We start from the raw sequence: 24,917 nt of genomic DNA on the forward strand, positions 1-24,917 counted from the left end.
TTAAAATCAAATGCTCCAAATTAAAGGCAAACTCCAACACAAAGAGAAAAACAGAGTTTGTGTCCTTCTTTTGTACCAATCTTTGAGTTATAGAGAAGACTCCACAGTATTATTCTTACCTGCTTTCTAAAGAAAGGAGTTTAGTTTTGCTTAAAAAAAAATTAGAACTGTGAGACTAAATCAAATTCCCATCACTAGTGCAAGCTCAGCTGGGCCTGAGTCTGCTTTGGTGAATCCTAATGCTTAATCCTATAGAGCTCCTCTGAAAATAAAGACAAGTAAAGAAGATAGGTCAACATCAAGAACTATGCAGAAGAATAATGGTTTGAAATGAAGAAGTACAGAGAAAACCTATAGCTGTGTTGACATGAAAGGACAGTAAAAACTACCTAGGAACCCTCAAAAACCCCCTAAAATCTTACAATTCCAAGTATAATAAAGCTTTTTCTCTGAATGGCAGCTTAGATTCTTTATATTATTTAGTACATTTTAGGGCCTATGTGGAAAAATTTTGATTGTGGAAGTTTTTTGATTTTGTTTTTTATATTTCACTGATGCTTGATAATACCCTAAAAATAATCAAATTGCTGAGTGTGGATTAAAACACTTAAATAGGAGGGCAGGTAATACTGGTATAATGATTAATAATACAGATTCTGCTTCCATGCTTCTGCAGGACTGGAGTTAAGAAAAAAGGATTATTTTCACAAAACATCTGGGTCTTTATAGTTATTCTCAGAAGTTTAAATTTAGAAACACCATCCAAATCAGGGATCAATGCTGCTAGTGAGAAATTACTGGGACTGGAAGTTCAGCAGGTTTTTACATCCTTATTCTTTAATAGTGAAATAATTTAAAGCACAGGCTCTCACAAAATTCTAGGAAACTCATCACAGAGATAATGGGTGCATTACTGTTGCTATTGCCAAATATAATTACATTCACTAGCACACTGTATAGTGTTATCTGTGATCATTATATAAAGTCACTTTTACATAATCTCTTTCCTGTGATGGCCCTCCTAATAGTTATAGAGCTTATAACAATCTGTCTCTGATCCCCCCTTCTAAATTGATTGGAGTAGAGGAACTAAATGGGATTGATTTTTCTGGAACAGGTCAGAGGTAGATTCTTAATGCTTTAGCATCCTTCTCTTCATCTTTAAAAGCTGCTGTCTTTAAATACACTGAAGGATTTGAAATCTCCAAGTCACATGCAGAGATAGTCAGGGGGAAATTTTCTTGAGCAATGCACAAGCTCAATCCCAGTCTTCATTTCTGCAACTCTCAAGAATTCTGCAAGTATGACAATGCTTACCCGCCTTAGTGTGTTTCTGCAGAACTTACTTTTCAGTCTCCAAAATATTTTAGAGATAAGGAACCACAAGAAAATCCTCCCTTTTGATGAAATCAGGGTGTTTGTAGTTGTGCACAACAAAAGACAAAGTAACCAAACTTTCAGCCTCAATGTTTCCTTCAGTATGCTTAAAATAATGATTTTTACATACATACTACTTAAGCTTTAATGTAGCCTCAGTATGAAATTAGGAAACAGAAAGAAAAGACTGTAGGGATAACTTACATTTCAGAAGGGTGGTGGTATAACAGACTTAGATATGCAAACATGGTGTTGCCTTTATCAGCCACTGCTCTTTCCTCCACCTGCTCCTAAATGCCACAGCTGAAATGCTCTACACTTTCTCTTCCATTGCCTTTACTCCTCATCCCCTTACAGATTCCTACTGGTCTGAAAATATCCATTCATTGTTTCACTGCATATAGGCTTCAGTGAAAGGGAAGAGCAAACAGATAAGCATCACGCAAAAACCTTAAGAGATTTGAGGGAAAGCCTGAGAACAGCAGGGGGCATTGCTTTCTCCTAAGGAATGTTGGGCCAAAGCAATGGGAGAGCTTTCTCCCAAAGAAAAAGCCAAAAATTGAGTGAGCTTTCTCCCAAAACTGGGAGAGCTTTCTCCCAAGAAATTTTAACCAATATATACATACATATTTTAATTCAGCACTTTTAGGATCAAGGCGAGTAAGCATAAGTGGCAATAAACAGAAGTTTTAAATATTGGATGAGTCACTATCTCAGAAATATAGGTTTTATCTCTATGAGAAACAGGCACCCTTTTAATTTCAAGTGCACGTTTCAAACTGGGCTGGAAAAAGTAACAATGCCAAATTGCAAACAGTCTTATTTTTGCAATTTTTCAACACAAATATTTTTATTGTTGTACTCAAATAAATGATTACAGGTAGTGACAAAATTTGACGGATTCAGCAAATTATCTCTTGTTTTCTGAGTTGCCATAAGTACTTGTACCCTCAGTTTCTCCACTGTCAAGCAATACATCATATACCTGTTATGAAGATGGATAACAAGCAGGTGTTTTGACAACTTGCTTAGCATAATCTGAACATGATATATTTTTAATTCTTCATCAGGGAAGGAATCTGTTTTAACAAACCTAGTGCTAGTAGCCTATATCACTACTGATCTACTGTCCGTCTCTCCTCTTACTGTTCCTGCAGTAACATCAGCAGAAGGAAATATGTGCCTGCACCTTTCTGGTTTGCTGCTCAGTTTTCTTACCTGCAATAACTGACTTCACACTGCACTGAACTGTCAGCTGCTGGAGTCCAAGCTGCATCTTTCCTTCTGCTGAGGGGTGACAGCAAACAGCTGTTTGCCAGCCTTTTTACATCACTACAGCTGCCTATTCAGAGAGCATCAGTCAAAACTCTCTAGTATCTCAGAATGTCTTACCTAAGCTTAAGAGCCCATTTAAGCAAAGAAATAAAATAAATAAAGCTTAAAGAAAATAAAGACATTTAACCCCCATTTTTAAGAAAACAAAACAAAGGACTGTAACTGGAAACAACTGTGTCTCAGCTCCACAAAGCCATTTAGATACCCTAAAAGTACTGAAATAACTCAGTCTTCCTTTGGCCTAAAAGCCGACAGTTAATTCTGAAAATGTAAGTTAGATACTTAAATAGCTCTGAGAACCATCTTTAAGTGATTGCTCTTGGTTCCTCACCCTCCTCCCCAGCCTCTAACTTTCAAGGTCTCATTTGGAACAAAACCTGTTTGGAACAGTGGAAGCCACTGCTCCTCTCAGCAAAGACCGCCAGTCCAGAGCAGGGCTGAACCATGTATACTTGTTGAGGATTTTTCACTACACATGCCAGATACAATCAGACCTAAAACAGGGCAGCTTCAAAGCAATAAACACTCAACATGTCCTCTGTTGTGGCTTCCCTGAATGACTTTCAGTCACATGTAGTGCTGAGTAATCACAAAATATAACTTCAGATAAAAACTTGAAAACATACATTAACTTTACTATTATTAGCAGTCAGATGTCATCTGATTTCAGTATAGTAAATATGTGCCATCTGAAGTTTATAAGAAAATTCTCTCATTCTTTTAGAAAATAGGGCACAGGGAAAATATACTAGATATGTATTCATTTTCTACTTGTCCTTTATGTAATGCTCTGCTTTTTCTTTCAAAATAAAACAGACTTGATTCTGGGGTTCAGTATTCCTCAAGACTCATTTCTAGGTCCTCTGGTGGGTTGGTTATCTACAGGTATTCTACTGTATGTGGAATGAGAAAGACTTCATTCCTCTTCAGAACTGAGAGGCACTGATGCAGCTGCTCTTGTCTTTTCAGTTTTCTGGTTTGAGGTTGAGGGTTCAATACCCAACTGCAACCTGGCTGCAATTATGAATATTTTGTTGCTGTTTATTTTTTGGTTTTTACAGGGTGAAATCTAGCTAGATGTATGGAACAGATTATCTCATGAGAGATCACACAGGCTAGGGGATCAGGCCCAGCCAGGATGGGTTTTTGAAAGTCTTGTCCCACTTGACTAACATGATCTTCTATAAGCAGGTAATCTGCCTAGTGGGTATGGGGAAAGGCTCTGGGTATTGTTTACCTGGACTTCAGTAAAGCCTTTGATACTGTCTTTCACAGCATTCTCCTGGAGAAGCTGGCAGCTTATAAAGGCACACTTTTCACCAGATAAAAAAGTGGCTGGATGGCCAGCCCAGAGAGTTGTGGTGAATGAAGTTAAATCCAGTTGGTAGAATTTTGGAAGTGTTGTTCCCCAGGGAATCTGTACTGGGACCAGTACTTTTTAATATCTTTACTGATGATCTAGACAAGGGGATAAAATGCACCCTCACTCAGGTTGCAGATGACACCAATGTGGATGGGAATGATGAATGATGAATGAATGATGGAGTGCAAGAAGGCTCTGCAGAGGGATCTGGACTGTCTGGAGCCAGAACTGAGGCCTTGGGTCATAATGACCCCATGCAGTGCCACAGGCCTACAGATGCACATCTGGGCAGCTGCCCAGAGGAAAAGGGCCTGGGGGTGCTGGTTGACAGTGGCTGAAGAAGAGCCAGCTGTGCCCAGGTGGCCAAGAAGGCCAATGGCATCCTGACCTGGGTCAGCAGTGTGGCCAGCAGCACCAGGGCAGCGACTGTCCCCCTGTACTCAGCACTGGTGAAGCCACACATCAGGGTGTGTGTGCAGTTCTGGGCCCCTCAATACATTGAGGGGCTGGAGCGAGTTCAGATAAGGGCAGTGGAGCTGGGGAAGGGCCTGGAGCACAAGTCCTGTGAGGAACAGCTGAGGGAGCTGGGGATGTTCAGCCTGGAGAAAAGGAGGCCCATGGAAAAGCTCACTGCTCCCTACAATAGCCTGAAAGGAGACTGTGGTGAGGTGGGGGTCGGTCTCTTCTCCTAGAGACAGAATAAGGGGAACTGGCCTCAACTTGGATTTCTCTCTGCTTCTTTATGACACTTCTGTTTTACATGAAGACAGGAGGTGTTTTTAAAAATGCAGATGTGATTGAGGACAAGGGGACAACAAGGGCATCGTGCATCATATATGCATGATTTGATATGGAAGCTAGGAAAGATAAATATTTAGAATTTTTTGCATTATCTTATTACTGATCTGAAGAGAAACAAGTTAATAGTATTTTTCTCGGTCTCTACTGATAGCTCATTAGAAGAATGCACATGTAGCTGCAAATGCTTTATCAGCTTACTGTGTGGCCCAAGAGTCCTAACAACAGAATTCAAGGAACAATAACCATTAATTAGTGAAACCATAACCTTCTGTGTACTTACAGCAGACTTTTTTAATGCATACAAATTTCTTTATTAGGCAACTCAGAAATTTTCTTTGATTATGGTAGCAAAATGCACTCATTTTGCACAGCATATATACTTTGCATGTAGTCAGGTATGTAGAAAAGAGAACATTGTTTCCAGAAGTGAAATCCTAGACTACAGCAATTGATTCTTTCCACTCCTTTAACTAATGGAGCTTTGTTAGCTGCAGCTGGATATAGCACAACAGTCAATAGCAAATCATTCTTTCTGAGATTCCTGTTGTGAATGCTATTGCTATTGGATTTAACACTGAGGCCTTGGATATATCCACAGCAAAAACTATTTTAATGCAATGTGGAAAACTAGGAAGGAATACAATACCTGCATAACAAACCATTTCAGGTGTATAATAAGGACATAACATTATACTAGATATAGCAGTGAATTTAGTAGTAGTAATAATAAAATAAATTGTAACTACTACAGGCTGAAGCATTACTGCAAGATTTTACATATTCTTCAGTCTCAAGAAAAAAAATGGAGCTGCTCACATTTCTTGGAATTATCTCTCATACTGACACTCCAGAGAGATCAGAACTTCAGCAGGACTCCAAACCTTTGATACAGTGTATTTCTTGCTTACTGTGGGGCACAGCTTCAGTTTCTGGTTGTGTGTTCTGATTTTAATGTCTGATGAATGCTCATGCACTTACTAAGCAAGGGGGGCAGCCAGTTCACGTTGACTTCGCAGTGGGAATCCAGAAATGTCAAGACTTCTCCTCTAGCCAGCGAGGCTCCCAGCAGCCGGGTCCGAATGAGCCCTTCTCGTTTCTTGGTGCGCACGATCCTCACCTTGGCAAAGCGGACCATGTACTCCTCCAGCTTCTCTTTTAAATGTTCTAGAAAGGAAGGCAAAAAAAGCGTCAGCGGCGCCATGCCTGCAGGAGCCAACAGACGGACAGGCTGGTGTACAACCCGCAAGCTGCTTATCTACTTCCATCTTTAGTCACTTCAAGTGCTCCAAACTCTGCCACAAATCCTCCTGAGATGGTTCAGAAAGTGCAAATATTCTCTCTTTTATCACACAAAGGAAGACACTGACACTCTGCTGCAGTTGTTGCTGGCAACCTGCCATCCACAATATAATGGCCAAAACAGCTGCAGGATATTCATCCATTCTCTGGCTCCTGCAGCCCAGGGCCATATAAACATTCTGGTATGTCATTTTATAAACAGTGACCTTTCCAAGTCAGTTGCCTAGATCAATTTATTGTGAAGAACTATGCATGGAAATAAATTAAAAAAAATAAAACTAGCACAATGAGGTTGTTTTTGTAATGGGATGGGAAACAGATATGAAGAAAGATCTTAATAGATGCCAGCATGAAACAGAAAACACAGACAGCTGACTTCCTAATAAACTTAGGCTGAAATGTAGAATAGTTGATATGTTGTCTGATCTGCAAAATCTGCTTCTGTTTGTATCGCTAAACATCATCTTTGGGAATACCTTTTCTTTTGACAAGAAATGCATACTAAGAATCATAAGAAAACTCAACAACAAAAAACACCCTACAGTTTTGCCTTTTCCTAAATACATCTAAAACACAAGTCCTGATTTTTTGTCTTTGCTGTAACACCTCAGCTTGCCACTTGTTACTTTGGAAAAATACGATTATTTCATTGACGGGGAAAAGGGAGAGAAAAGCTTAGTCTCTAATAATTAAAACCATTGACAAGCTAAATTTAATGATGCTAAGGATTGCAAGCTAAGTCTCATGGAAGTGGCTTTGCCAGCTTATGCTTGTTTCTGATATCACCTACTAATTCTTTGGACTTTTATGGACAACACAGGCCTTAGCTTGTTCTTACATCATTACAAATTGCAAGAAGTTTGCTGTGGACAAGCAAGAGGATTTCCATTTAGCAGTATCCTAGAGTATATAATGCTGACATACAAATTTAAGGCAGTGAGCAAACAAGTCACAGCACAGACAATACAGGATCTTGTGTAAAAATAAAATTAAGCTCCAGTGAAATAGAGCTTCCTCCACATGTTTATTTTCATCCTTTTTTCCTAACTGACAAACACATACAACATTCCAAAGCTACCTGTAAATTAGGAAGAAGTAGAACACTGATGTGTATTTAGTGGAAGAGTACTACACGGGATAGTCTTCAATACTGAGGAATCCTGATGCACACTGGCACAGAAGAGGGACTGGGAACATCCCACTGCAATGATTACAGAACAGTTTGGGGCTTCTGGAAGGAGAAACTCAACACTCTGGAGATATCCTGAGTCAAGAGATGGGATTGTGCTCATTGTACTGCCTGGGAGAAGTATTAGGTCAAGTGAGGAAAGTCAAGTCTGAGACAAAACCAAAAATAATGACATTAAGATAAATATAGAAAGTTTTTGTTTTCTGCTCTGTGGCTGACTGTAGAACACACATTTAAATTCCTAAATAAGAAAGAAAGAAGTATCCCTTTTCCCATCCCATTTCACTATTTACACACTCAATAAAATCCCAACAGCAACAATGTCAAGAGAAGTTCTGTGTCTTGAATGGAGGGTTTTGTATGGCCGATCATATTCACAGGACAAGGCCTGTGTGCTACTCCGACTCATTTTAGCTACCAGCTACAATTCAGTTTTGTGACTGAACTGAGGTTTATTCAAGCCCTGGATCATTTTGTGCCCACAGGCAAAACTGTTAAAGTGTATATTTATTGAACTGTTTTTCTGTTTTTATGAGCTCCATTGAGACTATTCCCATAGCGCAGGAATATAGAAGAAAGGAAATAGACCTTAAAAACAAAGATACAAAGACCTTGCAGTAATATAAGAAAGTCTGTTAGAACTGTCATTCTGGATTTTTTTCTATATTGTAAATTGTATCATCTAATAGCCATGAAAAATGAAAAAATAGTGAAAAAATCACTCCAAAGTGACAGGTTATTACATATTTCCAAAGTAAATCAAATCTAATCACTTAGGTACCATAGGTTCTGTTAGTCCTCAGACACCAGAAATTTCCGGTAGTTCTCAAAGGTCACCTAACCCTTCTCCTTTTCACAAGTGTTTAGTTTGTTTGCACTGAATAGTGCACAGGGACTCAGCACCAAGAGCAAGACCACACTGCTGCACATTGTTCAGACAAGCCTTAAAAAAGAACTGGGTTGCTCAGCCAGAACACACCTCTCCAACTCTGGATGCAATCACTAAATGCCTTGGCTATAGCACAAATCCCCCATCATCACCTGCCTATCCTCAGAGAGGGGTTCACTGATGAGACTCTAGTTGACCAGAGAGTTGACCAGCTACTACATAGCACTGAATTTAATTAGGGGTTAGACAAATTGCTTTACTCTTCCCTGTTTTTAGGCAGTTTCCCTTTTTGTAGGTGAAGGTAGCTACCAAGAAAGCATCTAAATGCTCTGATGGGGAGAAGCAGGAGCCTTTCTTGGACAATCCAAATTGTTTGTGGTGTTGGTAGGCTCTCTGGTACCTGTAGGCACATGAGTTGGGCCTTCACTAGTTAGGAGTCACAATGGTTAGGGTAAGACTCTTACAGCAGGCAGTGGCAACCACTGCTGTTTAAATGAACTAATACAAACACACTCTTTTCATGCATTCGGATTGTTATCACTTGTCTTGAGCCAAATTAATTCACTGAAATTCAGTCTCATACAAAGGAATTAATTTTTTTCCTTCCACATCTTTCAGTGAGCAAATTCTGAAAGCTGAGTGCCTATCTTCTCAGGAAAACACTTCAGGGAAAGATGATGTAAACTATCAAATTATGATACATTCTTTTCTGTTCTTATATCAATTGCTAAATAACAATAGAGTTGAATAATACGATTTGATTGTCATTAGTTGTATTGGAGTTTGAAATCTATTAAATCTATGGTAGTTCACACTGTTCTTCCATTGCTTTAGATTCCTTGAAAACTTAGGAAAAAGGTCTCTCAAATTTTATTTTTTTTTTCTTTCACTGAAGTTCTGTGGAACAAACAAATCTCTGTACAACCTTGCTCCCTCTCAGATAGCTCTTCATGCATTTTAGACAGCATGTCACCTGATTTGTGAAGAATTTCATTAAAACATCCAGCACATCTTTTGATGCCAAAATTATATACCCCAAAATTATTTTCATCTACTCAATTACTCAATTAGTCCCGTGACTGAATGATTTTATTATTTTCTCCTTGTTGCTAAGGAACAAGTCCAAAAAAAAAAAAAAAAAAAAAAGCAGAAACACACAAATAAAATTTACACATTTTGTTTACACAGAATTCTAAATGCATCCTCATTTAGACATATCTGGAAATAGTAATGAAGAAAACAAAAGTAATGACTTGTGAATTTTATACAGCTTAATTAGACAAGTGACATTAAAAGATCAGCTCTACATACAAACTGAAGTATACGGATTACTAGAGACACGTAAGGTATCCACATTTTATAAACCAGTTACATGTTAGAAATATCCTAACTGTAAGTCACAACAAATGGAGGCCTGCAAGAATACCTATTGTATCTTTATTTTTGAGATATGGCAAGGGAGGTGGTTTGGGAATTTATTTGGGAAAAAATTGTCAATAGCTAAAATAACTATAAAAAAATCACAAAGTATTTTATTTCAATTACCAACTCCAGTATGGTTGTGAGAATGAACAAACCTAAGGTGAAGAAAGCAAATTCCCTTTTGGATCCATAACTAACAATTTTTTAAACTTAAATCATTGCAAAAGTGATCTCATACTCTAATTTGTCCTGCAATGACTTGAGGCACTATCTTTTCCCAATTTTACCAATCTCTAAAAGCAAAAATAAACACAGAATAACAGCCAGCAACAGTAGAACAGCAGTAGTTTTAAAGAAAACTGTAGTATTTTCTACTATCAATATACACATAGTAAAAATATATCTTTCATTTTGAGTCCCATTTTTGATTAACAAATAATATCAGTGTTTACTAACAAATTTAGCTTTTAAAAATCTTGTGTTTTGCTGAATCTATTAGAATAAACTTCCCTTTTTAACAGAACTCCCTACATTTCCCTCACAGAAGAGAATACAAAATATTTTCTTTCCTATAGTACAACTGCATTTTCTCACAGATCCCAACTATTTTGTTACTATCTGCAGAAGAAGCATCTCACACACAAACCCTGTATGTTACATATATATATTTACAACTAAGCAAACTCAAGTAGACAAGTAAGCATGCATGAATCAATGTCAGCACCAAACTGTAATTCTAGAGAAATTACTTTAAAGAAATTATAATGAAGTATGTAAAATAGAAAGCAACTTGTAAGAAAAAGACATTTAAATGTCCAGAGGACAGCACATTCTGCCCGTTCATTACCAAAGGAAACCATTTGAACAGATTTACCATGACAATAGAACAGGGAGGTAGGATGGTTTAATTTATATTCTGTAGTATTATATAAATTCCACTTTCAGAATTGGGCATGAGAGAGAAGCCAGTATTTAAATTCTACAGTAAGCTATAAATGGTACTTTTTTTGCATACAAAGAAGCCAAAGCCCCTTCCATTAGATAAGTGGAGCAAATACTTAATTCACAATTTAAAAGAAAATACTTCACACTTTTCTTTACAGTGCTGATCAAATGAATCCCTGAATCCTAAGTTTGACACATGCCAGGCACCTGCTAGGGCAAGAGCTGGCACAAGCAGTGACAAAGAATGATGCCTAGGCAGGTTGTTTGCAGGCTGTCACTGCTCTGACAGGTGATGATAAAGGGAAGCATTATGTCTCTCCTAGTGACAGCCTGTAAACAAATTCTCCATTGTAATTGTTCTGCATGGGTCTCCTCTGTCTTAATTTAAAGTCTGGAGAAGTTTTTCTAAAATAATAGCAGAGACACAATTGCTTGGTCATAATAATTAAAGATCTACTCAAGCAGAGTACCCATTTACTTAATTTGGTGCCCAGAAATAAATTGGAAACCAGGGTTCTATCTTTGTCAGGAAGACAAACATGTAGTAGTAAAGAAGCAGAATTGAAATTCTTCTCTCACCTTGGGATGCATACAGAGAGTATATCATTATCACATTTGTACCCATGTTTCCATGTGACAAGAAATGTTCCTCCAAGGTTATTGAGAATGCATCAGGGAGACTTAAAATATTACATGAAAGTTAGAGCTGGTCTTCAGGATGTGCTTGTAGTGCAGTATGGACCATGAAAAAGGAAGGAAAATACAAAGAAAATAAAGCATTTTGTTAAGTCCCACTTTGGTCCAGCCAGACAAGTCCACCCCAAATCTTCTCCTGTAACAGAGACCTGCACATCTGCAGCACCTCAAATTTCTGCTCAAAAGTACTAACAATTTTTGTTAAGGATCACTGACTGGTAAATTATCAAATAATGAAGGGCAGTAACAGAGTCTGCTAAATGCCTGGATAAATAATTTGAAATAAATCTGTTTACTTCTAACCTGAATTGACTGAGAAGTATGTAATTCCATGCTCTGGAATTCCCAATATGAACCATATGAAAATAGTCCAAAAAAAACCCTTATAATAATAGAAAAAGTATATTGGCCTCTCCTGTCATCTCAGCAGAGGAATATAGGAGGAAGCAATGTGGCCAAAATGATAGTAGTCTGTGGCCTTAGGTCAGTAAAACAACACAAAAACTATTTCTCGTGGTGAAAATTAAAGCAGTAAAATGGCTATTTTGCCTTGCAACAGCCACAAGGCCAGCTTCTTTGAGGGCAGCTCAAGAAGATTTTTCTCTATATTTTTAACTCTCTGGCCATCAACAAAGAGCTTTGTGCCAATATGCACAAACTGGCAAGTACACTTATGCACCCTCCATGGCCCTCATAATGAGAAGAACCTCCACCAACTTACTGTGTCCCTTTCTCCAATATGGTATTATCTTCCCAGGTAAAATTAGCAAGGATATCCTCCTTTTGTTTCCTGAAGCCTTGAACATACCTTTTTCTCAGAACAACTTAATCTTTTGATGACTGACTTAAGCTTGACAGAAAATAAGGGAAACTGAGTGGCCTATGCTTATTCAGTTATTCCTTTTTTTCTGCTGCAATTGACAAAATAGCCCTCTCCAGTGCATTGCCATTCTTTTTACTTTCACTGCCTGTGTGTCTGCTACCATAAAGGCAAAACAGTCTGAATAGAGAATACAAGGCGAGCCTATGAATTTGGGTACATCATATTCCTTTCTTCTAGTTTCCCTCTGTTTCTTATTTGCAGATTATTGATTGGAAGTGCTGGTTAAACACAGAATAATTGCACAGTCTATAACAAGCCAGCTGCCACTTTTCATAGCCAAGTCAAAGTCTACAAGAAGGACAAGTCCCCTGGTTATAACTCTGGGTAAATTAATCCATTGCTGCACTACTGTTCTTGTGAATAAGTCTTTTGTAAAGTCCAAACTAAATTTTCCAAGCTGCATCCTGGGGTTGTTGCCTCGTATTATACCATCTGCCAGTATCAGGAGGAATTTAGTTTTGCCATCTCTGCAATTCCTATTCAAGTTACTGTGGGCAGATGTTAGATCACCATTCAGCTACTGCTCTGCCAGACTAAACAAGCCCAGGTTTTTCAGCCTCTTCTCAAAGGTCACATACTTTTGGCCCATGACAGTCCTTCCAGTCCTCAGCTAAGCTGACCCCAGCTGTAGTCCTTCTTGAATTGCAGAGCCCCAAACTGCATGGAGAACTGCAGCTCTGTGAAGAACCAACGTTGTAAAAAACATAATTTAATTTTTTCTGATTAATCTCATCCTAGCGTAGCCCAATCCAGTTTGTCTTCCTGGTGACACAAGGTGAACAGTTTCTCCTATTCACTTGGTATCCACTACAACATTTGCAGGTCCTTACATAACACCAGCTAGCCAGTTTGCATCTTTACTGGCACATGGAGTTATTCCATGTTATGGGTGTAGAAACTATCACTCCTTGTTGAACTTAATGAGATTTCTTTTGCCTGATCCTTGAGCTTCTGATATTATTTAATGTGTCAATTATTGTCTCTGTTTTTGTATCATACACATATTTGGTGAGGGCACATTGTCTTTTTATGCAAGTTACCAATAACTAACATTGACCTCAGTATTTACCTAAGCTGTTCTGCCAATTAGCCCTGACTAAGGAAATCTGGAGGAAGGATGGGGAAGTTTTCTGTCAAACAGATTTTAGCATCTGCTCCATAGCCATTCCAGACAACAAGAAGTTCCAGAAGCAGACAGGTAGTGTGGAAACTATTGGGTATGGTAAGTTCTGATACAGACTGACAAATAAGAGAAAAATTAATATCTACTTAATAGCAATTAGCCAGGAGCCATCTTATTTTAGCACTAAATAACCCATTCTTTCCAAACAGTTTTGCACACCAAAGACTACCATCACTTGAGATCACCATGTACTTATTGCTCATCTGGAAGTTGCACTGCTTACAGAGACACTTGTGTCAAACACTCGGAAACTTGTTTTGGCTGTGATGTTTGGCTTGAGTCAAGCTAAAATGCAATCTCTTTTTTTCTGATATTAATAATGAGCCAAGCTAAAATGTGGTTTCCTTTTCTGATGTTAATAATGACTCAAAGTCCTTGTATGGTAGGCTAAAAGGCTCTGGAGTATCCTGAGTGTGCAGTCGTTCTGTTCATTCCTTGCCCTTCAATGATGAACTCCCAGACAGCACTCTTATTTTGATGTTCAATTTTAACTACAGCTTGTTAAATTTGAAAGAATCTCCAAACTCCATAGTAAATGCACATTCTTTTGCCACACCTGGAAAGGTCAGCATTACTAAGAGCAAGAGGCTGAACAAATGAATACAGCTTGGTTTCATTCAGGATAGACTTAAGGTAAACTTCTCTGAACAAATCTGTTTTGTTGTTCATGGGCTTTCATATAGTCATGAAAGGAGTGATGGGGACTACAGAATCTGTGAGGCAAGCTAGATTGGCTGAGACTTCTCCAACGATAGAGACATTCAATAGAGACATGCAGAGACCCTAGTACTTCTTTGTTCCGCTTCCCTGAGCCCAGATAATTGTGACTTACCAGTCATTCTGTCACCAGCAGAGAAGTGCCTTTGTCAACAAGAGGAGTGTTTGGGTTATTGAACACCTAGAGATGAGGTGTGGTGACTGTTTACACAGATGTCATGGAAGCATCATTAAACTCTTGAGGTACTTTTTAATTCAGGTTTTTGAACAGGAAAAGAAGTGAAACACTTGATTTTTAGACTGCAGTAATGCAGCACAGTACGTCAAATCACCTCATAAGCATCAAGGGCTGGCTTGATAGCTGACACAGCTCCAAGTTTTCCTTCCTTATAAGGAAACAGTGAAAGATTTTTAAATGGATTTATTCCAACTGCCAACTGTATGAGGTAGCTCTTGAAGCATTCAATGGCATTGTACTATGGTAGCATGTCGTTCCTACAGCTGATAGCAGGCTCCTTCATTTGCAGAACATTTTGCTCCTTGGAATTGCTTTACCACAAGAGCAGCATGGCTGATGGAATAAACTTCAACCAAACTGGGAAGAATTTCTTCATATAGGCCATTCTCTGAACACAATTATGTAGCACAGACCTGTCAAAAGAGTGACCCTGGTGCATTAAAATTTGATTATTTTTAACAGGTCTATTTACTACAGAGGTATTTATACAGTAACTCATCCCCAAGGGAAGTATACTGTGAGGTTTCTTTCAGGTAGCAAGGCCAATTAGAAGGTTATTTGGAAGTGAATCCATGAAAGAAAAACTTTCTTTAAGATCAATACATTACTCACACATGCTATCCTCTTTCTGTCACAGTCACAATTTTGTATCCTGACAATATTGATTCTTAAAAATCGTAAATGATGACCCGTCAAGCAGCACTTCCTTTTGTAATGTATTTTTAACACTGCAAACAGCCTTGTAGATTTTGAGACCTGTATTTAGACTGACATTTTCTCTGTTTTGCCTAAAAATATCTTTGACATACTTTTAGCTTTTCCTCCAAAATATATCACTAACTTTTGCAATAGGTGTTGTCTCCAGAGAACAGTTTTCTCTCATTACACTCTTTTTAACCTCTCAAATGCCAAGGACAGTTTGTACTGGAGAACTGGTAAAACATCACTGTGAGGATGGCACTGACCTTATATTTGCAGAGGACGGTAACACCGGTCCTTGGGAGGACTGGAAATAGGAGTCACAGAACACACGCAATTACTTTTTAAGTGGCATCAGATTCTAGTACTGCTCCCTACACTGAACACGTATTTCCAAGAGTAATTCTACTGACATTATAACGTGCTGCAAACCTTAGACAAAATATTCCAAAACCTAAAAGTATTGGAATATGGCCATCCACTCACAGAATCTTTGAATAACCTCCCAACTAACTGAAAGCACTGTACTTCTGTAGTGCTTTTCCATTCTATGTGCTAACCACCACAGGTTGGTCAGGTCCTAAATACAGCTTGAAGCGACTCCTTTTCCTCAAGAATTCCTCAAGAATTCAGTGAGGTTTTTTCCTGACTGCACAGGATTTTTGATGTAAGTAAGAGAAGCCCTTGAAATATACTTTGAAACTCAGATTTCAAAACACAAAAGAGATTATGGGCAATATCTTATTTATTGTCTTTGAAATTTGTTATTACATCAAGAATATAATAAAGTTGTCTTCCAACTTTTGTATCGATATTTTTCTTTTTAAAAATACCCTCTCTGTCAGAGGAATTTGAGTTCTGAGGTACCAAATCTTTCCTGTGGAGTGATGAATTTACTTATGCTCTGCATAGTGCAACAGGATAAAACATGTAGATGCCCAATGAGGTTTCTCTGACCTACCAAAAGAAGCCTCAAAGTCCTAGCAGTGCAAATGCTATAAACATGGAGCCACAGACTTCTAATTATCCTTCATATCTCCTGAATTTTATTTCCTATAACAATGCACCTGGTAATACTAGACTTTTCTTTACAGGTGGAATGCAGACATTTATAAGATCCAGGAACATTTATTGATGGGTAAGTATCCAGTTACTTCTCTCAATTGCTGCATTTCATCATCCAAATATTTTCTTTTCTTAGCTGTTTTTTCAAGAGTTTTTCCCTTTTCAGTTTTGTCCAGAGTGGAAATACAACTCTTCTTCTGATACTTTGAAACTAAAAAGTTTCTGGTTTTACTAAGCTGCAACTGTAGTTCTCAAAACTGTTTCAATCATTTAGGTACAGAAGTTAGCCCTGTTAGTTGTATAACCTTTGCACTCACTGCTATGTCAAGGAGCACAGTGAAAGAAGATGGAGTAATTATTGCTGAAGAGGTTTGCAGAAAGCTGCAGTTCATGGAAATTCTACGACAACCTACTGGCAAAGAAAATCAATCAATTTAAGTAATGTTTTTTAGATAAGGTCAGGTATATTGTTTACCCCATTTCATTATTTGCAACAAACAGTTTGCTTCCAAAAGGATGTCTACTGAAATCTTACAGTGAAAGAGTTGTTTTGGTTACATACTTTGAAGCATGAGAATTAATTATCAAAAAGGAAACCATTCCCTGTTCACAGACTATCTGCTATGATGATGTTCCTCTACATAATGAGGCAAACACTGATGCATAATTAGGCATCTTCTAACATCAGTGTGAGCTATTAATCAAACAAGAATATCATGTTTTATCATGGATATAGGATCTGCTTCTCACTTCTAATTTAAAACAAGAAAAAGAATAAATAAATGAGCTGCTACATAAATCAAGCTTTGGAAAGAGAGACATTGAATTCTTTCATTTCTTTGTTATGTTTTTCTCCCTTTGTTTTAAACATTGAAACAACCTGTCTTTTCCTATCGCTCTCAGTTGTCACAACTGTTCTGCAGGATCACTAATGCTCTTCACATTCTCTTTAGTCTGGCAGGTTGCCTCATTAAGGGTAAGAAAGAGAAAGACATACTGAATATTAAAGGAACATCTAAGACCTAAAGGTTAACTAATTAAATAAATAAATATTATATTGAATATTAACTAGCAGATCCAAGCCCCAGGCAGCTTTCATACAATGACAAAGGGATTAGGCTCGGACTACACCATATATTTCTATACATCTTCTTTTGAATACTCCACCAATTTCCCTCACCCAAACATCTGCCTGTCTTGCAGCACCAAAAGACAGAGGATATAGCCTAATATTTTTTTACTTTACATGGCAACAAAGTAACCTGTGGATACAAGCAATAAGGATGGCATGGACTGTTCTTAACCTCTCTGGAAAACAGAGCTTTAGGCTTGTTTCATCTTCCTATAGAGAGCCACATGAATCCAGATTCGAACACAAGGCTTGGTACATCTAGCTATACATTTTACTTGTATCAACACAGTATTGTCCTAGTGATCTTTTCATACCTTTCATAAGTAAAGGATTAATGGACTAGCCAGTATCCAGTGAAAAATAAATCATTGCCATGAACATGTCCTCTTGCTCTTACAAAGTGTAAAGCTATTTCAAAACTAGAATGGTTACATATGTTTTATAGCATTTTACTGATCCTTAAAGATGGACAAAATGCTGTATTCTGAACACAATTTTCACACTTTTATTACTGTTAAAACTGCAGATTATGGATTTAATAGAGGACATAACCTTTGTATTTCATATTTCCATGACATATAAAAAATTACCATTTAAATCTACAATAGAAATACATGAATTTGAGAAATACCTGAATAGAAAAACAAAAGATTGTATCATTTTCATTTTACAGCACTTTTTACTGAGTATTCAGTAGACACTCATTATCTTGACCGAGCCAAGAAGTTCCATTAGTCCTGACCAGAACTATATGAATCTTCCCCTCATCACCACCTTTTCAATGACCTGGAAGTGTGGTTCACACACTGTGTGTCATTTACACTTCTCCCCAGTTTTGTGCTGGTGTGAGGTTTCCCACCTTTAGCAGACCGAAGTTTTGTTTTTCAAAAAAAGGTGTAACAAAAAGAGTGGGAAAGTTACTGCCATTCCCTGCAAATTTTTTTTTTTTTTTAATCTATGTGTCCTCTGCTCAGTTGAAAACCAGCCATGTGAAGATTTACTGTTGTAAGCATGCTAAGTGCAATGCAAAAATAAATCAGGGCAGAAAATATTCTCCTTGGAAAAAACTTTTCATTGTGTGAGTCACATTTCAAGAGATGTACTGTGCTACCTACAGATAACCTCCTCCAGCTACTCAGAATTACACAGGCAGCAGTATCTTTCCAAAAATCAACTTACTCATCTTCATGACAGCTCCAGCAAGGGCTTTCCTGGGAAAAACACAAGTATTTTTGCATTTAGCTGTAGTTTGATCTGTAGAGTTGGTAGTTTTTCCCCCATAGAAATATTGCAACTACATCTCTCTCTTTTTTTTTTTCAGGTTTTGTTTTTTTCTTTATAACTTATTACCTGAGGTTTCTTTTCTGCTTCTTGTGAGTGCATAGCTTAGGCCCAAGTAGAACAATTAGGAAACAAATGGAATAGGTACAGGCAAAAGCACAGACAAGCAAACAGAGAAACTGTCACCACTGACCCATGTACCAGTTTTATAACTGTTCTCATGTAGTGAATTTTTTAGAAATTATTGAAAAATTGAAAAAATATAATTTGACTAAATTTTCTGATTACCTAAGACATTCCTAAATCTATTTATCATCATCTGGAGTGGCAGATGCTTATCAGACTCTGGAATATGACAGCACTTAAACACCAATAAATGTGTTTAGCTTCATTTTAAAGCTACCTGAGAGCTGGAGCTCTGAATTCTTTCTAGAGTAATGTTTCTGTGTTCATATTTTCTTGGAAGCAGCTAAAAGGAAGTAAGAGCAACAGAAAAATAACAGGGGAGTTAATAAAACTTACAGTGGGCAAAGCTGAACACAGAAGCACTATAAAACCAAAACAACAGATGGCACATAATTAGAAGGTAAAATAAAAATATCTAACAATATTCTGACATGGATATGACTTCTGTTCATACCAGACTATCATTCTGCTGTAGGATTGGGCTTTTAGTTCTGCTATAAAGACCACACTGTCTTTTACATCCTGTAATTTTGTTCACTTTGCAGCTTGGAGCCAAAGAGAAAATACTTATAACTCAGACAAAAGAACCCAATTTCCAAAAGAACAGCTGGAGATGTTCAGAAGAAGGACACAACCTGCTACCTGCTTTCTTTCACTGACACACGTTCAGATTGCCACAAGATAATTCTCTCTAGGATAAGAGACTTCCTTAACAGGAAATTTCCCTTGGTATGTAGGTGTTGTGCTTAATTTATTTATATTACCAGCCAACTTTTTTAAAGCAAAAGTTTTACACAAGTGAAAATTTCAGTTCCAAGGGAATTAAGGATTAAAGGACCCATTTATGTTGCAGTTCTGTGGACCATTCAGTGTGGCATGGCCAAGCACTAGCAGCAGAACTCGATTTTTATAAAAAAAAATTAAACAGATCAGGACATGGGACATGTGCTTTGTCTTGAACTTTTTCTATCTTGATTTGCTGTATCTGTAAAATACACAAGGAACATAGACCATACCTGTAACTTGCTTAAAGAGTTGATGATTCTTGTCCAGCTTGCCCTAGCTGTAATACCACAATTACTGGTGGAAAATTGGCTGCTGTTCATTCTGTGTTTCTAAGCTTTAGTTACACTATCCATATTTTTTTTCTCTTGTATTTTGTTTAGCTGTGTGTAGCTGCATGGTTCTCTCCCTAAAAGGAAATCATAGCATCTACAGAGAAGGATTAAAGAACCTAACAAATCAGGCCTGGGAGGAAGAAACCCTCATCCCCTACTTCGTACTCCTGATGGCAAAAACTCAACTCAATGGAGCAACACATAAGGAGGGTGAGCAAATCACCAGAGAAAAGGGTAGATAATAAGATGCTGGCTTAAAACTACTTCAGTAGCATCATTAGTAACAACAAGGAATAATTAGATAATTTACATAAGTGTAAATACAATTTAAATTGCACTAAGTTAACTGACTGTGACATCTTGATTAGGCAATTAAAGCATTAGATCAACAGTACATTTTAATTCTTGGATACAAATGTGTGCTCGTTTGTTTATCAAAATTGTATATAAATTGTATAAAAATTGTATATATAATGGCACACTTACACCATGCTTTTGGGAGCATCTCACAGAATGTGAGAACATCAAAAATATTCTGTTTCCTTTGAATATGTCCTAGAAACTTCTCATAATATTTTGTTTCAATAACCCTACTGTGTGTTTCGTTTAGCAACTACTCCAGCAAAACTCTGCAGAATACCTTGAAAGCAGATAAGTCAGCAAGGCCAGTATTTCATCTATTCGTCAATGTCAATATTGTTTTTACTTTTAAGGCCCTTTGCAGCCTCCAAACACCAGAGCTATCTGTTTCATCAGACAACAGTTCACCATGGGACTTAGGGCTTGTTAATGTAAGATTCAGTATCTGCCATAAGACTGAGGAAGCTTTACATACAAAAGCAGTTGCTTTATACATTTATCAAGTTTATGACAATGCACTTCGTTTTAAGCCAAGATCTTCTGAAAAGGACTTCCATATAATGCAGATAATTTGCAAACTATACAGGGAAAACTTCAGCATGCACAAAAGAACAGGAGGTAGATATAAAAATATAAAGCCATCTCCACATTTGATGGCTCAGATGAGCTTCACTAAACCTCAGCTAGCCAGGTACAAACTCTCTGACAGCTGCTGTTCACCTGCCGCTGCTAAGCTACTGTGGGACCCCAGCTGAGTCCCTGCCTCATTTCACTTTTCCTGGGTCTCATTTCTGGGGAGTGTGAAGGGCTCAAGGTCACTACCAAGAGGAGCTTTAAGAACTGCTGGTGAAGCAGGGAAATTTCTGACTGCAATGAGCCAGTGTAGCCTAAGGACTGCACAGGGCAGCACAAAATCTTTAAGATACTGTCCCCGGGTAGCAATACAGATATTCTACCTGTGTGTGAATACACATGGGGATGGGAGCTGACAGCAGATGGGAAATTCACTCTCTGTGAAGCTCCTGTCTCATTCTGGTGACTGGTTAGACAACAGCAGTGAACAAATTACCAACTCATGGGCTAAAAAAGAGAACAAATACTTCAATTCAAACTTAGGGCTATTTATTTGGTAGGAGCCAATTTAATACCAAGACTGAGTTTTTTAAGTATTTCTGTTCACTTCGGAGTTTTCACCAAATAAATTGTTAGGCTATAGAAATTTTAATGCCTTGTTTCAGTAAAGCCCAATTTGCTTGTTTTTCCCAAACTACTTCTATGTTTTGAACATATCTGTAGAGAATAACTGGAACTCTGAATCTACTGTAGGCTTCTGATTAATTTAGTCTTGTTTTTTTCTATGGGTTTTGCATTTCTTCATAGTCTCTCTTCCTTAGCAAAAATTGATTGACTGCAAAGAGGAATTTTAAAGTTAAATATGTATTCATACATTGTCCTACACTCTACACTATTGCCATTATAGATATGTTTACCTGAAATTAAAGAAAAAAATTAGACTACAGACACCGTTTTTAGGGAAAAAGACAAAACTTGTTATTTTTCATTATTATAAGCTAAAATTAACTTCCTTTTCATATTTCTAAGTGAAAAGGTGATCCCCTTTGTAAGTAACTTTGTGAAACACTTAGTTATTCAGCGCTGGAATAACATCATGTATTTCATGTCGTGTAAGACTTACTAAGGTACCTAAACTAAAAAGACTCTCCAGAACTTTTTTTACCTTTTAATATATCATAGTACTGACACATGCACTTTTAAACATCTAGTTAATTTTTATGAACGTTCTGATTTTTTTCTGAAAACAAACCCAAGGTGAATATTTGTAGTTTTAAAAATGGTTACCTTGCACTGAATTTCTCCTGGACTACTTCAGCTAATATAGCAAAGCCCAACTTCAGCTAATATAGCAAAGCCAAAATAGTCATCTGATTCACAGTATAATTCCTCTTGGATTTTTCTGTCATCAGTCATGAAAATTCTGTATAAAGAATGACTTGTTTGTTTTCTTTGTGTTATACATCTCAGTTTGAAATAACACAGGATATCACCAAATCACACGTGTCCAGCCTTTGGATTTTTTTTTTAATTTTTCTATAGCACTGATCTATATTTCCTCAGTTTTCATGTCACTTAAATTACTTGCCTTCTATCTGGCTGCTGCATTTTCCCCTGTAATTGCCACAGGAATACCTCCTCTTGAATCCAGCCTTTCTGCAGGACAATGTACAGCTGGAAAACTGTGACTGCTGTTGACACAGATCAGCTCTTACAGGAAGCACAGAATGGTATGCCCTGTGGCAGCAATTCAATTAATGCCTTTTAGAACTGAAAAATTTCTCCCCAAGTATAATCTAGATCCTATAAATGTTCCTGCTGAGGGAAAACTGCAAAGACTGCTTTCAAAAAGACCTCACTGAAAGATTCATGTCCTTTTTACTTTGCACAATTCATCTGTGCAAGGATAAGTTATGAAGATACGCTTTAGCAACAATTCCTCACATTAAAACCTTCAGACAGCTATGAATTGCACACATTAGGCAGAAAGATTTTTCTACATAATGTAAAATTTTCCCAGTTCAGCCACATGTTGCAGAGCATGAGGAGAAGAGCTGCCATTTATTTAATCTCTGAAGATTCCCTCTGCTTCTTTATCTGAAGTGAGAGGAATTAATGGTAGTCAGTCAGGTGCTTTTAGAAAAGTTTTATTGCTTATATTCGTAAGTCCTCATTAAAAAATATGGTTAAACTAAATACAGAAAATCCTTTAACAAGCAAAAACCATGTCAGATAAACTAATTGTTAAGTAATGGCCAGAATCCTAAAGCACTTCAAGCATTGAGATGTCCTGGGTAACAACGAGAGTTAAGTATTTAAATACTTTTAAAACTTTCATTAATAACAAAAAAGGAGTAAGAGGTAAAAATATTGTAATCTCACTTCCTGCTATTTTTATTCAGCAAGTTCATTTGTAAAAGCTACCTGAAAAATGGAATGGTATATAATTAGTGAGCAGTATTTATCACTGTACAATGGCTTAAAGGCAGTGCATGAGTACTGACTAACCAAAGCACAGTAACTCAGATAAGGAGGAAAGTGGTGAGCAAACTCCGAAGTTTGAGTATTGCTATTAATTTGATTGCATTATGACACTGCAAATCATCTATGCTTTAGATTTATCTTCCTTTATGAACAAAACATTTTGGTCATTGGTAGTTACTAAAAATCTCATGTTCCTTCACATGCAAACGTTTTGCAGGTTTTTTAACTGCTTTGTAGGTAACAAGTAGAAATAGTGTGTGCACACCCACACCTTCAGGCAGATGAAGACCATGAGAACATACTACAGTCAGAAATGTTCCGCATGTTCAGAAAAGGTTTTGTAATTTTTCAAGTAAGTTTGCAAATGTTCCTGGATAATACAATCCAGTAATACTAATATTATAGAAGCAGTTCATTGCTAGCAAAACATACAAGAAGATAAGTGATCTATAATCTTCACAGATCTCAAAAGAAGAATGTTAATCTGCACATCCCAAGCAAAATCTAGGAAGATTCTCTTCATTAGAAGTGATAATTATCACTTCATGACTCATGACATTCAGAATTTATCATCAGCTTCCAAGCTAGCTGCATGTGTTATTGCGATTATTATCACTCTGACTGACACTGTGGAAATCTTTCTCTGGAACTGTTTACAGATTGTTAAGATACCACCCAGTAAAGCATATTTTGTTGACACTTATTCAGTGGCAAAGACAGGGGGAAAGAGGTGGAAAATGAACAGATATATTTCCTTTTTCTCTGGCTGACCATAAGAAAGTTGTGGTGACCAAAAACTATTTAGCAAGTTTTGAGAAAAATTTCAACAAAATAGTACATAGCTGCATTTCATATGCTACCACAGAAAGGATGTTTTTATAGCCTCTGATATTTAAAGTGCAGGACTAAACATTTTACCTCTGCTTAAACACACCTTACTGTTAAACTAAAATTACACGTACACATTGAAGAAACTCTTTGGTCAGAAATAAGTGTACTGCAAGAAGTAATGTACTTAAAGCAAAGTTGTCTCAATATCTGTACAAATTAACAATCTGATCCAGCAGTTTTAACTCTGACAAAGTTCCCATGGATGCATCTAAGGCAATTTAAGTAGAAAAATGACTTTCTGTCATTAGGCACTATTAGACTTGAAAAAACAGTAAGTTCTTCTGGCCAATTTAGCCTTAGTAGAGTAATTACCATGTTATATCAGCATTTGTGGCTCACTGATACTCAGCTTGCTGAAAGTCAGATTGTGTGGAGGATGAGTCCAATTCTTGTCTATCCTACCCTCTTTCTTATTTTGCACAAGCCTTCTGCAGCCCCTGCCTGGGTAGGTGGAAACCAGAGCCCAGATAGCAGTAGCTGCATGATCAGGCAGTGAAATCAGGAAAGTCAGCCATGCACTCATATCTTTATGAGTCTGGGGATGCCTGGAACTCTGAAATCTATTTGACCCTGGCTGGCTGCAAAGGCTTGAATATAAGATCATACCAAGTCTAGCACATGAAACTAGTTTTAACTAATAAAAATTCCAGTGGTTATTATTTCTGAACATTGGTCCATGAAGAATTCTAAATATCAATATGAATCTGAATTTTACATTTCTCATGCTGGGAAAAATAAGTAAACAAATGAAGGAATACTCCAAGTTTGAAATGGACTAAGCTTAATGAACA

At 37.3% G+C, this 24,917-nt stretch overlaps 1 protein-coding gene across 2 annotated transcripts in view; it reads right to left on the reverse strand.

Annotated features, from left to right (window-relative positions):
• GALNTL6 (polypeptide N-acetylgalactosaminyltransferase like 6) overlaps nucleotides 1–24,917 on the reverse strand; it is a 437,146-nt gene that overhangs the window by 78,454 nt on the left and 333,775 nt on the right. For both annotated transcript variants that reach the window (XM_021552775.4, XM_021552857.4), the window contains one exon: nucleotides 5,855–6,040. In XM_021552775.4, coding sequence (XP_021408450.2) covers nucleotides 5,855–6,040 — 186 coding nt within the window. The remainder of the gene's footprint in view (nucleotides 1–5,854; nucleotides 6,041–24,917) is intronic.

Source organism: Lonchura striata, chromosome 4 (assembly GCF_050655825.1).
Source record: "Lonchura striata isolate lonStrDom1 chromosome 4, ASM5065582v1, whole genome shotgun sequence".
In the NCBI taxonomy this organism is placed as follows: Eukaryota; Metazoa; Chordata; class Aves; order Passeriformes; family Estrildidae; genus Lonchura; species Lonchura striata.